This window comes from Delphinapterus leucas, chromosome X (genome assembly GCF_059928025.1).
Source record: "Delphinapterus leucas isolate spDelLeu-1000000601 "Yukka" chromosome X, BTC_Dleu_Yukka2, whole genome shotgun sequence".
Classification (NCBI taxonomy): Eukaryota; Metazoa; Chordata; class Mammalia; order Artiodactyla; family Monodontidae; genus Delphinapterus; species Delphinapterus leucas.
In genome coordinates this window covers 20,620,114-20,636,201 of record NC_143150.1, presented here as the reverse complement: position 1 = coordinate 20,636,201, position 16,088 = coordinate 20,620,114, and the positions used below count along the sequence as shown (strand labels likewise).

Below are 16,088 nucleotides of genomic sequence, written 5' to 3'. Positions count from 1 at the left end.
ATACTGTCTACATATCTCTTATCTCATTTAATCCAGGTGAAGAAATAAGGACTGAGAAAGGCTGACTAACTTGCTCAAAGTCACGCAGCTATAACGTTGTCAGAGCTGAGATTTGGATTCATGTCAAGTCCAAGTCCAAGGTTCTTTCCACTACACCACATCTATTGAGGGGCTCACATAGGTGAGCTAACCAATGTGAAAGTGCCTTATAATATGTAAGTTCCATACAAGTGCTATTTAACTATTAAGGAATATGACAACCTGCATTGATAGATATAATGGGACTGCTACTAGACTGGCAAAGAGGACTCAGAAACGAAGTTGAAAGAGTTGCTGCATACATAGATGCAAAGTGTCAGGGCTGGCTGGGTAAGGAAGCTACACATAGGAACAGAAAAACTTGAGGACTGTGTAACACCATTCCAAAGGCACACTGGTGTAAACAAACCTCCCATCTCGGTTTTTAATCTCAGATTTAGAATCGCAACCTAATCACATCAGATATGTTCTAGTGTTATGCTAAAAATGTCACTTGAGCACAAGCAGAGAGGTGTGTGTCAATCTTAATTTGAAATCAGAGTCCTCTGTTACCTTTAAAGCTGCCACCTATAAAGGTGGCTGAGTGGGTTTGATAAAGGAAGCTCAGAAATTTCAGTGCTCCAACGTAACACCAGGCAGCTTTCAGCCTCAACTGTCAAGATGCTCTAATAAATGTAAGACAGCCCTAATATTACTAACACTAGATGCACAGGTCAGTAATTATTGTTGTACCCAAGACTAGCTAGCTTAGGGAAGTAAACTTATTAATGATCGCAGCTACATTTTCACTACGAAGGTTTCCACCCAGCAGAATGCATTCAAGACAACATGTGCACATTTATTACCCTTTTGGCAGCAGGTGGTCTGGACACAATGACAGGCTATAGAACATGTCTCAGTGTTTCATTAGGGCCTTGTTGTGGCCATGGGAGCTTGGCACTATTTAATTCTAGCTAAACTCCAAATCAATAACTTGTTAAAGAAAGAAACTGTCCCCCTGAGGGGCTACCAGAGTAAAAAGTTACTAACCTCAGCTTGTTTACACCAAACGCTGATGTTTTTACGCTGGGCTTTTGTGAAGTGGTCCCAAGCCTTTTGTTTGGAGGCAGAATGGTACACAGCTACTATCTGCTCAACTGTAGCATCAGATCAACAGTTGAATCAGCATCATCCAGGGATGGCAAAAGAGAGGAGAAAAGAAATAAGAGAAGCATTAGGCTTAGTGTGTCTCCTACGACACTACTGGACTAGAGCTGTGCTAAAAAAAAAAGGCTATGTGTGTTGGCATACCATGAGTTTAAAGGGGACGCAAAGGCAAAGATATCAATATACAGAAAGAAAAAATGAATTCTAGAAGGTTTAGGGTGAAATGGTGACTAAAGTTTTTTAATACAGGCAGTCTGTATTCATTCAGGCAGGAGAGGCAAGAGTCATGGTGAATGTGATTTAGCACTATTGACCCTGCACAACAGGACAGCAAGTGGTGAACTGTACCAGCTCCTTTTGACCACTGGCTTCTTAAACTAGCCTTTCAGAATGAGCCTGGATGCTTCATTTCAATGGAATCCATCTTTTTATTATTCTGAGGTATGTTTAACCAGAAGCAACAAATCAAAACCTAAAATGGATGGGATCTATTTTAAATCTACCTAGATAGGCTTGTTGACTGGAGAAACACAAGTTTTATGGAAGAATAGTGTGTAAGCACAGTCCTAGGGAGTATTTTTTCAGGGTCGCTTAAAATGTCAAATGAGGAAACCTGGACAAATATTCGGGGGCTTTATCGCAATCAGTTCAAGAGAAGGAAAACTTAGTCATGACTTTTTTCTGGGGAAAGAAAAAAAGGACAAGATCCTGTGCCTGGCTAGGTGTTCACAGTAAGAAGATTCAGAGGTGTTATTTCTTTCTTTACAGCCCTGTTTGTACCCTGTCTACTAATGATTTAAGGATTTATATTCCCATGATGCTTGCTGCTCTCTTTTTCTATTTATTCTGAAGCCCTAAAAACATATGCTTTCTCTTCCTGGATTCCATGCCTGTAGATACTTTCAAAATAGAAATGGAAAATGAAACAACTCCTCCTTAATCCCATTTATGTATCAGTCAAGTATGAGAAGAGTGGGCCATAACTGTTTAAAAGCAAAGTCATAAAACTGTACCTTTGTTCCTAACGTGAATACAGTTTCTTACTCAAAAGATAAGAGTTCATAATTTTATAATACGGTGAACTAAAAACATTATTTGAGAATTTTTCTGCTCATTTAAGAGACCTTGGATAGGTTTGGAGTGGTACTAATTTTTGAAAATGTCTATTTCAGTGGCTTCCCATTCCCTTTCAGTGTCTACTGACATCCAGTAAAGGAAATGTTGAAGAAAGGAAACTAAAAACAAAAGGTAGAAGTAGCAAATTTGGCTTTTATTCAATTACCTTGGGAAATATAATTACATTTATCCCTGAAATGGAATACCTGAAAAGCATAATGATGCAAATCTGAAGCAAAGAAGCTTACAAATCCTGATGCTACATTCTAACTTCAGCAGTGAAATACCAAATTTTCCACTGGAGCCTGAGGCTGCTTGTAACTTACTTTGAGAACAAGCGAAAGTAAAATCACAGGATTGTGGTCTAAGCGTCAGTGTTTCTAAGGAGCTGAAGTAGATATACCACAGAAAATGAACATAGGAGGTGCGCACGTGATTCCCATGAAACCACAGCTCAGGCATTTGGCAATATAAGGAGAGCACAAGGCAGAAGAGGGCATTCCTTCTTGACACAGGATGGCTCTGGAGCCCTGGCTCCTGTGTAGAGAGAGTGATGACTAAGTGAAGTGCCCTCTCACCCTTCTGGCAGAACTATGACTTCCACTCACATTGAATGAGAATTCCAGAAAGGGCCTGCTTAAACTTCTCCTTTGCTTCTTCCATGTCTTTCTCATGGGCAGCTTTCTCATTCACTAGGCGGCGGACGTGGCTGTTGGCCGACTGGATCATGGAATAGAAGTTGTTGGCGCTGCGACGGTTCACCTCTCCTCGCTCAATCCAGGTAAGCAAGGTCTGCACGGCTTCTGAGAATTTGGAATCATCTGAAAAAAGAGAATTTATTTTTAGAGTCATCAAAAGTAACCAAATCTCCATCTATTTTCCAAACATGCTGGCAAGGAGGCCACCATGGCTTTTTGGCAAAGGTTGTGAAATGAATTAATTGCAGAGGGTGAGGAACCATGCATGCACACGTGTGCACACACAGGCAGCAGGTGAGCAGAGAGACTGAAAGAATGAAAGATTCCAAAAGTAGGCAGATTGGTTGTAGTCTACGAAGAATTTTCAGAACAAGAGTATTTCTTCTTTTCTTAAAGTTTTCTTTACTGACATAGTTTTCACATATTGCAAATTTCTTAACCTGTGTGTGTGTGTGTGTGTGTGTGTGTGTGTGTGCATGTGTGTAATATATAAATTAGCAGTGAGAGAACTTCAGAATTCTACAATCTTATTTTTTAATAAGCACAAGTAAACTTGAGCCTTGAGCTTAACTTGCATTTGACAGTAACTTTATCCTGGATCCATGGAATTAAACCTTTGGAAGGAGACTTAAGAAAGAGTTAAATGGCAATTCTTTAGGTATAAACACTTACATCTTTGACTTTTTGTAACATCACTCCTGCATCCAATCCAGCCCCAGGCCTTCCATTCAGTCCCAGTCACAATCTATTTTGATGTAATTCATTCTATTTCTACATTTCGCCACATCCTGTTTCTCTTGCCTGAGGAACCATCCATGTAGATTTCTACAGCTAGTTAGGAGTTACTCTCTGATGTTAAAATAGTAGTCTCTAGTTCAGCTTCCAAAGCCTCTGGTTCAGCTTTCTGAGATAGCCACTTACATATTCTGCTGTTAAAGACTCCTGAGAGGGAGAGTCCATTAGGATCCCATTGAAGGCCCACTGTAGGACTCCACATCCCTCTCTAGCCAGGAACCCTTATGTCCAGTGGAACCATCTCTCACTGTAATGTGAACTTCTTACCACTTGCCTTTTTAAGTGCAGATGTGTAATGAGAGGTCAGCCTCACCGTTATAGCAGTTTTCATTTCATTACTTACATACAGTCTTTATGTTGATGCTCAGTTTTTAAAAAATTATTGATGTATAGTTGATTCATTGATGCTTACTTTTTGCTTGAGTTCCACACAACCAGCAAATTCATTTTTTTATAAAAATTCAAACTGAGCTGTTTGGTCTTATGTGAACAGTTAAGTCTTGGACCTGGCATCTTACCAATGCTTTCAGCCTTTCCAGCTTTTCAAAGTGTACCATTATTTCTGTGTCTCTACTCTGGACTCTATGTTTCCTGCTTTTCTCTTACAGGAAGACAAATCAATCCAAACAAAGGATTTCTTTAACGTGTGAAACCCTTAGGCTATAAGGTGCAAACAAGTTTGGTGAATGAGACCTATTTGCAAAGGGGGAATTAGCAGCATCTTGCTGAGCCTAGAGCACAAGAAGCAAGGAAAATTCATACTGTTAGAGCTGGGTTGGTGTCACCAATAAGATCAATGGGACACCAGCACTCATCCAGTAAAATCAACCATACTCATAGAATGAAAAAACTGGATTTGAGCTACTAACACAGGAGACTAGGCAAGGCAATTAAGGTTAAATTAGCAAAATGGCTCTGAGAGTTAAGCAAGGGGAACAGGAATCAAAACTAAAGGGAAAGCAGTCTGATTTAGCAATGTCTGGAAGTCTCTGTAGTTACTGTGTGAAATAAATGTGTGATTAAAGGAGTCCTCTTTTAGTTGGTAGTAGCTACGTCTTTGAGTAATCTAAGAAGAATGTATACTGTAACTACTCTGGCCCTCCATTTTCTCATCTATAAAATGGAATTTTATCAGAGTTTTCTGAGGTCACATCAAGTTCTATTGTTCTGATTTATTCTGACTTAGAATTCAAAACTAACTTGCTATCCACAATGAAACGGGGTGGAGGTGCTTACAGGTCCCAAGTCATGGATCACAGCTAAAATTCTCTGATGTGGAAAAGTGGGAAAAAATTGTTTCTTTCTAGTCACCTGATGTATGGAGAGAAAAAGTAACTTGAGACAGTGAAGGATCACAGACACAGGTGGGAGGGACAAATTTTTGGCTCTTGAATTACTAGGTACACCTTTCTAACTGCAAGGCTTCATCACAAGAAATGCTTAGAATCCCTCAGTGGGAAATTCAAGGATAACTGTCAACAATACAAATATATTTATTACATTTCTCCAAAGAAAAGAGTTATTTTAATCACAAAGCTCGAGTGTTTTGTATACCTTTTAGTTTTTCAGCAACAATGCTGCATTCATGGTCTGAATAGTGGACCACTGGAGGTGGGGATGGTGGGCGCAACCTTTCTTCTTCCATCCTTCTACGGTGGCGTTCCTCTCTTGCAAGCATACGCTGTTTGCACTCCCACTCATACAGGTCATCTCGAGCCTGTGCAAAATCAACATGAAGCCTACCTGTGTCCTTTTTGTCAGTGCTAGAGCCCAGGCGAATGCGGTAACCTAAGTGCACAAGAGGGAGAGAGAGGAGAGAACAAGAACAGCCCAGTGAGTGAGCCACTGTAAGTAGCTTTTCAAGTTCGGTACTTCAGATGCAGTCACAGCAGTTTCCAGGGACCACATAACCCCAAATTCTCTCCCCACTACTAGCAAGGAGAACATTAAAGACTTGGATTATAGTCTCTATCTCTGATAATAGTTTATTATTCCATGGTTGGGTCAGTCTTATTCATAGGACTTTCATTTCTCCATCTGCCACCTTACCTGTGACAGAGGGAAGCTCTGTGGGTAACTGTATCAAGAATAAGCTTTATGTGGCACCATGGGCTGGGAAGAATGCAAAAGGTGGCCTCAAATTGTGGTGTCTTTGGATAACTTCAAGAGTGTCAGTCATTCCACCACTCAGAATTTTGATAAAATTTAGATAAAATTTAAATAAAATCAATAAAATTTTGATAAATTTAAATCAGCTCGACATTTCAATCCCCCAAATTGCTTCCTAGATGTATCTGGTGACTTGGAACCATTTTGGAGGGGGTGGTGGAATAGATATAACGGGGAGTGGTATGTGATCCAGGTGACATATAATTTTGGATCCTTAAAAAAAGAGGTAGTATGCTTATAGTATACTGGTATAGGACTAGGATTCAGATAACCAGGATTCAAGTCCACACCTCCACTTTTGGTGTCAGTTATAGCACCAAAGTTAAATCTCTCAACAAAAAAATCAAAAAAAATTAAGTTTTTATTAATCTTTTAAGTTTCAGAAGCTGAGCTAGCTGCTTCCACACACATTTATCTCATTTCATTCTAAGCACAAGTTTGCAGGGTAACTCCTGCCTTAAACAAGTAAAAATATGGACAAAATGTATGAAACAATAGTTTTTAAGACATTGGACATTAGGCAATGAAGACAGAGATCACTAAGAGACAAGAACCAAATGAAGTGATCCCTAAGATTTCCCCAGCTTATTGCCTGGAGAGAGTTTCCAGGCCTCAGCACAGGGAGGGGAACTCAGGCAAAGCATGGTGATCTCCCTGAGTTGAGGAGATTGAACTGGGAATCCAGGGAGACTATGGCAGACAGTTTGCATGGCAGGGTACTGGAAAGAAGAAAGCTACACAGAGAAAGAACTTCGGAGATCTGAAGAGGGTCCTCCCCTATTATGTAGCTCAGTATTGATGTCTATCTATGTGTGAATTACCTGAGCATTAGAGGTAATAATCCCTGGAGCTCATACAGGGCTAGGACTATTTCCTTTTCACACCAGCCGGAGGAGAAAATCTAATAATTCAGAGAGCATTGGATAGAGTAATCAAAAGAGTTTTGCCTTAGTGAGGAAAAATTAGCCCTAGACTAAACCCTGCTCTGGTTCTGCTGAATAAAACTTAAAAACAAGACCTAAAAAGATAAAAAAAATTTTCAAGTTACTTAACTGCATCCCAGAACAAAGGTCAAGAATACTTACAGGAATGAAAAATATTTGTCACCTGGTAAAATTCACAATGTCTGGTGTTCAATAAAAAATTACCCAATATGCAAAGAAGCAGGAAAATCATAATAAAGATAAAAATCAGTCAACGAAGCAGACCCAGAAGTGATGCAGATAATATAATTAATAGATAAGGACATAAAAACTATTATAGTTGGATTTCATATGCTTAAGAAGCTAGAGAAAAGATAGAACATATTAAGTAGAAACACAAAAGACATAAAAAAGAACCAAAATCAAACTTTTATAGATTTAAACTACAATGTCTGAGTTGAAAAGAAATCACTGGACAGGACCAATGACAAATTAGACATTGCAGAAGAAAAGATTAATGAACTTGAAGACATAGCAATAGAAACTATTCAAAATGAAATACAGAGAGAAAAAAGACTTAAAAAAATGAACAGAGTACTGGTGAGCTGTTGACAACTTCAAGGGGTCCAATATATGCCTAATTGGAGCCATGACTGGAGACAGGGGAGGGAATAGAAAAAATATTTGAAGAAATAAGGAAGGAAAAATGTCCAAATTTGATGAAAACTCAGATATAAGAATTTCAATGAACCCCAAGTGGAAAACCATGAAGAAAATTATACCAAGACACATCATAATCAAATTTCTAAACACCAGCAATAAAGAGAATATCTTAAAAGCTGCCATAGACAAAAGACACATTTTATGTACAGAGAAACAAAAAGATAAGGATAACATCATATTTCTTGTTGAAAACAATGCAAGTAAGAAGATAGTGGAGCAACATCTGAGAGAGAGAGAAAAAAACTGTCAACCTAGAATCCTACACCCAGAGAACATATCTTTTAAAAAAAGTGGAATAAATTTTTGATACGTACAAACGCTAAAAGAATTTATCAGGAGCAGACTTGCACTACCGAAAATGTTAAAGGAAATTCAATTACAGGGAAAATGATACCAAATGGAAATCTGGATCTATAAAAGGAAGGAAGAGCATACAAAACATATGATTTCATTTATATGAAAATCTGGAAAATGCACACTAATCTGACAGAAAATAGATCAGTGTTTGCCGGGGGAGAGAACTGGGGAGGGTTAGGAAGAAGAGATTACAAAAGAGGCATGAAGGAAGCTTTTGGGAGAGGTGTACATACTCATTATTTTGACTATGATGATGGTTTCACAGCTGTATGTATGTGTCAATAATATCAAATTGTATTTTTGAAATATGTGAAGTTCATTGTATGTCAATTATACCTAAATAAAGCTGTTATAAAGAATAATTCCCAGTCACACTAAAATATTCTTTTTAGAAAGAGGAAGAATAAATACATTTCATAAGTAAACTTTGCTAGGGCTCTTTAAAGTTTACAATGTACTTTCACACCCCCATTCATCTTATTTAATTATCTGAGCCATCGGAAAAATGGGGCTATTAATGATTACCTTGACTGTTCTCCCAGGATTGTGGAGAAGATCAAATGAGAGGAGGAAATGAAACTTTTGCATAAACATACACAAGATACTGTGATGCTTTGAGGTGGTACACTTTGTACAATGCCGGCTCCCAAAGGTGCTCAAACTCCAACAGAAAAAACAATTATGTCTACATTTCTAGCCCCTTTCTAAAGGATTTTTGTTTGTTTTAACCTCTTTCTTTTACAAAGTGGGAGAACAGCCATCCAATTCAGGAGTTTTCTAGCACGTGTAAACTTTCAGGGAGCAGGTTCAAATTTAAAGGGAAAAATTAGTTGTTTTCACATCACTGATTGCAATCTCCTTTCCTTTGGCAGCCGTGAGAATGTTTCCAGGTGGCTGTTACCAGAGAGCTGATTTCAATGACATTTAGATGGATACCTCCTGAGCAGCATGTCGTCTTTTATGTACAACTGTTCAGGGCTTTTCAAGACCTTTAAGTTTTTATTAAAATAGTCTATTGTGGAATGCTCTGTTATCATTGCTAAGGGCTGTTAAATCTTCAGTAGTTGGATTTTACAGCGCTTAGCAAATGTAAAAAGAGCATTCTACATCTGCCTCCTCTTCTCCTCTCCCATGTTAGCAGCCTAATTTTTCCAATGCTCATTACCTTTTCTTTGGCCTATTGCAACAGGTATCTAACTGACCTCCTCTCCTCTTACCCATTTTTATACAGAGCGGTCACATTAATCTTTCAGAAACAATCTTCTTCCTTGTTCAAGAATTTCTTCAACAATTCCCTATTATCTGAGAAGTAAAGACCCAACTGTTAAGCCTTTTAAAGTGTGCTGACGATGGATGTTTTCCCTCCTCCTTTCATGTCTACTCAGTACACAAACCACTACTTATTGTTTCCTTGAATGTTCATCAAAACCTACCACCTCTGTACCTTTGCTCATGCTGTATCTATGCCCCATTGTCCACATTCAAATGCTTTCTCTTTGTCAAAGACTTGGTCTAAATGCTACCTTTTACCTTGATAACCCCAGTCAGGAACCAGACAACTTCAAATTCTCTCTCTCTCTCTCTCTCTTTCCCCCTCCCTCCCTCCCGTCCTCCCTTCCTTCCTCCCTTCCTCCCTCTCTCTCCTCTGAACTTCCATAACACTTTACCATACTTCTCGTACAGCACACATAACTTTCAAATGTCATTATTATTAGCAATGAGTGTGTCTTATCAGTGTCTTGAGCAATGCCAGGTGCTCAATGTTTCTTTAATAAATGAATGTATGACTGCATACTAACCCTGGGTTCATTAAAGGGAAGAACTAGGTTTAACTCATTTTCTACTCTGTACAACATTTAGCACAATAGCTTACACAAAGGAGATGTCCAACAAGCGCCTGTTACGTGAATGAAGATTCTGTAAAATGTCTAGCACTTGGACCCAATTCTTCCAAATTTTTAACCCTTAGGGAAGGGTTAGTAGTTAGGGAAGGAAGTAGTTAATTGTTCTATGCCCTTTCCAATTACTCTGTCTTCTGCCTTCATCTTATTTGTCCACTGCCCCATAAAGAAAAATAACAATTCAAATAAGCAAAGGATCAGCCATGAAACTTTATAATATTTACAAAGAAAATCATTCCAATTCCAATTGCCTCAGTCTCCCCAAATCTGAACTTTTACCAGGAACAAGTGACTTTATGCAGAGTAGTTCTTGCTATCTCCACTCCAACTACCATAGTATATAAGCCGCTATCACTTCTGGATTGGACTAATGCTATGGTTAGCTAACTAACCACTAGTCACCACACTTGCCCATACCCTTCAGTCCATTCTTTACCCAGAAGTGATATTTCTAAAATGTATATCAGATCACATCACCCTACTCCTTAAAATCCTTCAATGGCTTCCCATTGTATCCAGAATAATAAACTCATTACTACAGACATAACTTGGAGATATTGTGGGTTCAGTTCCAGGCCACCATAATAAAGTGAATATCGCAATAAAGTGAGTCACACATAGTTTTTGATTTCCCAGTGCCTATTGAAGTTATGTTTACACTGTACTGTAGTCTATGAAGTGTACAATAGCATGACATCTAAAAAATGTAAATACCTTAATTAAAAATACTTTATTGCTAAAAATGCTAACCTTCATTTGAGCCTTCAGTGAGTTGTAATCTTTTTTTTAAATTTTTATTTTATATTGGAGTATAGCCGATTAACAATGCTGTGATAATTTCAGGTGCACAGCAAAGTGACTCAGCCATACTTATACATGTATCCATTCTCTGGATGGGGGAGTTTGGGGGAGAGTTGTAATCGTTTTGCTGGTGGAGGGTGTCACCTTGATGTTGATGGCTGCTGACTGACCAGGGTGGTGGTTGCTGAAGGTTGGGGTGGCTGTGGCAACTTCTTAAAATTTAAGACAACGATGAAGTTTACTGCATCAATTGATTCTTCCTTTCATGAACAATTCTCAGTAGCATGCAGGGCAGTTTGATAGCATTTTACCCACAGTAGAACTTCTTTCAAAATTGGAGTCAGCTAAGTTTAACAGCTAAGTTTGGGTAATATTCTAAATCTTTTGTTGTCATTTCAACAATCTTCATAGCATCTTTACCAGGAGTAGATTCCATCTCACAAAACCACTTTCTTTGCACAGCTTTAAGAAGCAACTCCTCACCTGTTAAAGTTTTATCATGAGATTGTAGCAATTCAGTCACATCTTCAGGCTCCACTTCTAATTCTAGTTCTCTTGCTATTTCCACTACATCTGCAATTACTTCCTCCACTGAAGTCTTGAGTCCCTCAAAGTCATCCATGAGGGTTAGAATCATGTTCTTCCAAACTCCTGTTAATGTTGATATTTTGACCTCTTCCCATGAATCACGAATGTTCTCAATGGCATCTAGAATGGTGAATCATTTTCAGAAGGTTTTCAATTGACTTTTCCAGATCCATCAGAGTAATCCCTATCTATGGTAGCTATAACCTTACGAAATGTATTTCTTAAATAATAAGACTTGAAAGTTGAAATGACTCCTTGATCCATGGGCTACAGAATGGATGCTGTGTTAGCGGGCATGAAAACATTAACCTCCAGCAGAGCTCTTGGGTGACCAGGTGCATTGTCAATGAGCATTAATATTTTGAAAGGAATCTTTTTTTCCTGACCAGTCAGTCTCGGTAGTGGGCTTAAAATGTTCAGTGAACCATGTTGTTAAACAGATGTGCTGTCATCTAGGCTTTGTTGTTCCATTTATAGAGCATAAGAAGAGCAGAATTAGCATAATTCTTAAGGGCCCTAGGATTTTTAGAATGATAAATGAGCACTGGCTTCAACAGAAAGTCACCAGCTGTATTAGCTCCTAAAAAGAGTGTGCCTGTCCATTGAAGCTTTGAACCCAGGCATTGACTTCTCCTCTCTAGCTATGAAAGTCCCAGATGATATCTTCTTCCAATAGAAGGCTGTTTTATCTACAATGAAAATCTGTTGTGTAGTGTATCACCTTCATTAATGATCTTAGCTAGATCTTCTGGATAACTTGCTGTAGCTTCTACATCAGCACTTGCTGCTTCACCTTGCACTTTTATGTTATGGAGATGGCTTCTTTCCTTAAGCCACATGAACTAACATCTACTGGTTTCAAACTTTTCTTCTGCAGCTTCCTCACCTCTCTCAGCCTTCACAGAACTGAAGAGAGTTAGGACCTTGCTCTTGATTAGGCATTGGCTTAAGGGAATGTTGTGGCTGGTTTGATCTCCTATCCAGACAACTAAAACTTTCTCCATATGAGCAATAAGGCTGTTTCAGTTTTTTATCATTTGTGTGTTCACTGAACTAGCACTTTCAATTTCCTTCAAGAACTTTACATTTGCATTCACAAGTTGGCTAACTGTTTGGCATGAGAAGCCTAGCTTTTGGCCTATCTCAGCTTTAGACATGCCTTCCTCACTAAGCTTAATCATTTCTACCTTTTGATTTAAAGTGAGAGACTCTTCCTTTCACTTGAACACTTAGAGGCCATTGTAGGGTTATTAATTGGCTTAATTTCAATATTGTTGTGTTTCAGGGAATAGGGAGGCCCAAGGAGAGGGAGAGAGATGGAGGAGCAACCAGTCGGTGGAACAGTCAGAACACACACATTTATCAGTTAAGTTCACCATCTTAGATGGGTGCAATTTGTGGCACCCCAAAACAATGACAATAGTAATATCAAAGATTACAGATCACCATAATAAATATAATAATAATGAAAAAGTTAAATTTTCCCAGAATTACCAAAATGTGACACAGAGCCACGAAGTGACGAAATGCTGTTGGGAAAATGGCTTTGATAGACTTGCTCAATGCAGGGTTGCCACAAATCTTCAATTTGTAAAAAACACAATATCTGCAAAGCATAATAAGGCAGAGTGCAATAAAAAAAGGTATGTCTGTATAGATTAAGGGACCAACATAATTTGGTACTGTTTACCTCTCAGACTTCATTTCCCTTCACTGCCTCTCTCTCATTTACTGTGCTCTAGTCATGCTTACCTTCTCTCCTCTGCTTGAACATGACAAGTCCATTTTCATCTTAGGGTCTCTGACTTGTTCTTCCTTATTTTGGAATGCTTCTCCTACAGATGTTTGCATGGCAATCCCCTTCATATTGTTCAAATCTCAATTCAAATGTTAGAGAATACTTGCTTTCCTAGCAACCCCAGGTATGTTAGCTGTTTTTGTCTTCTTCATAGCATTTATTGGTACCTGATATTGTTTACATATATATCATATTTTGCCATCTTCAGAATGTAATATCCCTGATGGCAAGAATTTTGTATGCCTCAGTCTTTGCCATATCCTCAGCAACCTAGCATTCTGATTATCAGTCAATAAATATTTGATAACTAACTGACTTCCATAGTTATTTTTGAGCATCTACTTTTGTACCAGGTTATGTGCTAGATGCTGGGGATTCAAAGTTAAATAAGACACAGTCTTTCCCCTAAGGAGTTCATTCTCTGTTGCAGGAGACAGAGGTAGAAAGGGACAGTTCTCATATGGTGTTACAGGTGTCATGCTAGGAGGAAGCACCAGGCATGGCAGAAGCACTGAGGAAGGGGTGCCCAAACCAGCCTGGGGCAGAGTGGGGAGAGAAGTCAGGGAAAGATTTCTAGAACAGGTTATGATTGAGCTGGAGCTTTAGGGTATGAAGATGTGTGTATGGTGGGTGGGGGTGGAAAAGGTAATTCTAGTCAGAGGAAAGGGCATAAAACACCATGGGCACATTCTGGGAACTAGAATTAGTTTAGTGTTAGGACATGGTATGTGAAGGAAGGATTGGGAGATAATGTTGAGAGGTAAAACAGATAATCAAGGCCTTTAACACTACAAGTAAGGAGTTTTGGAGTTATCCCATTGGCAACTGGGAAATACTTAAGAACTTTTAAAGGAATACATCAGGTAGTAACATGCATTTTCCATCTATGAAGGCAAGAGAGGTTGCCATTAAGCCCAAACTTTAACTGCCACAGGTGCAAATACACTGATCCCCAATCTCTGTGCTGTGCCTGGTGGGCACAATCCTCATGACTAAACACCTACCAGAAAGATAAAGGGCTTTGTCCACCATGTACTCCTCAGCAAAGCGAATGTGACAAAAGTTTTTTTTGCTCTTCCGAATAGCAATGATCTCTCCACACTGCTCAAACACTTCCACGATGATCGGCTCTGTACCGTTTTCAGGCAGGCCGCCCACAAATACTGTTTTGCATCCTGGTGGTCGTTCTCGGGTTGCAGGAGGTGGAAGATCTAAGTGTAAGTGCAAAAGCATTTGAAATTAAAATGTTTGCTTAGGACAGACCTCTAAGAAACTTAACGTGTCCCAGAGACAGCCCTACTGTCCCCATTAGACTTCTGCCTAAGAGTCCCAGAAGCACGTGGCCTCCAAGATGCTCATCTCTGCTCCATAGCAAATTGGTTGCCTGACCCTGAGAATTATTTTATTCAATGATTTGGTGATCGTGATGTATGTATACAGGATAAAGACTCAGACCCATCTGTCTCATCAAAAGTTCTTTAATTTTGTTCTTTACTTTTGTTGTGACAACCCAGCTATGCCCAATTTTCAGTCATTTTTATTAAGAAGACAATTAGTGGAAAGAAATCCCACTTGGTTTAAACTTACTTTTGAGAATTCTTAGAACCAACGTCCTTGAGAGAAGGTTTGTTTAATTCAGTTTGTAGTTATTGTATTCTCCCTGTTCATGCTTACAGAAAGAACTGTTTCAGGATTAATTTGACAGTGAAGGGGTGAACATTTACAAAAATATTTACAGCTATCAGAATAATTTGGTTGACAAAGTCAGCCAGAGTACAGATCATCCCTTTTAGGTTTTTTGTTTTTTGATACCAGTGAGCTCTTCCTCAGATTCTTTGCTGGAGAAGTGAGGTCCAGAGCCAATCATGCAGCATTTAGAGGGAAAGTAAGCTCATCTGGGAAATCATTAAATAAAGTGAGATAAATTTGGCTGTAGAGTTATTAAAAACCTACTTAATGGGCTTCCCTGGTGGCACAGTGGTTGAGAGTCCGCCTGCCGATGCAGGGGACATGGGTTTGTGCCCCGGTCCGGGAAGATCCCACATGCCATGGAGTGGCTGGGCCCGTGAGCCATGGCCGCCTAGCCTGCGCGTCCCATTGCGGAGGCCATGGCAGTGAGAGGCCCGTGTACCGCAAAAAAAAAAAACCCAAAAACCTACTTAATGAGATGATTCTCCTTCTGCTTAAAAAATGTGCTTTCTACTCACTTATACATAAAGCCGGTTGCATCTGCCAGCTCCTTGTTGCTGTTTATATGTAGCAAAGCATTTCCCAAGCAAAATCCTACAGTTCATAGCCCAACAAAACAAAGCATGATGGTCAAGGGTTTTCTAGTGTTGGTTTTGTATCTGCAAGGATTTATTTTGTGTAATCCGTTCTTCCCATTCAGCTCTTAACAATAATTCTCCCAGCTCAAGAATTGTAGAGCTTGACAACCAGTGATTATAGCTCACATGCAAAACTAAATGAGTTTCACTTGTAGATTAGGCCAAGGCCCCCACCTGATTCTTATCCAAGTTGGCAAGCAGATGATTTGAGAGCTGCCTCAGCTATTAGCATCTTAAGCTTCCTCACTTTGCTTATTAGTGTGGGTCAGAATAATCAAGTTCTCATTATGCTCTCTTTCCCTCTATTTAGTCAGTAAAAGGGGTAGAGGGATTCAGGGAACCTACAAAATTTCTGTTAAAATTTTAAATGTCTGCAATTTCAAGAACTCACTGTATTGGTTTTTTATTCCATAGGAGAAGCTTAAAGGGAAAAGAAGATAACCTAGTGAGCAGGAATCTGAAATGTCTAACATTAGAGAGGTTATAACTTTAGCCAAAAAGGGAAAAGTGAGATCCAGAATTTCTTGAGACTTATACTTCTGAGTTTTTTAAGAACTGTAAAGGATTCTAGATATCACACTTCCAGTGATTCTCAACTCTGGTAGCACATTAGAATCAACTTGGGAGTCAAACAAACAAACAATGCCTGGGTCTCACTCCAATGAGTCTGATTTTATTAGTCTGGGGTGCAGCATGTGCATCATTTT

General features: G+C 39.1%; 1 protein-coding gene across 6 annotated transcripts in view; it reads right to left on the bottom strand.

Moving 5' to 3' along the window:
- The window catches only part of ENOX2 (ecto-NOX disulfide-thiol exchanger 2), a 284,287-nt gene that overhangs the window by 37,130 nt on the left and 231,069 nt on the right, over positions 1 to 16,088 (bottom strand). For all 6 annotated transcript variants that reach the window (XM_022563943.2, XM_022563944.2, XM_022563936.2 and 3 more), the window contains 4 exons: positions 14,059 to 14,265; positions 5,349 to 5,582; positions 2,910 to 3,122; positions 1,069 to 1,175 (listed from right to left, as the gene is read on the bottom strand). In XM_022563943.2, the coding sequence (XP_022419651.1) occupies positions 1,069 to 1,175; positions 2,910 to 3,122; positions 5,349 to 5,582; positions 14,059 to 14,265 (761 nt within the window). The remainder of the gene's footprint in view (positions 1 to 1,068; positions 1,176 to 2,909; positions 3,123 to 5,348; positions 5,583 to 14,058; positions 14,266 to 16,088) is intronic.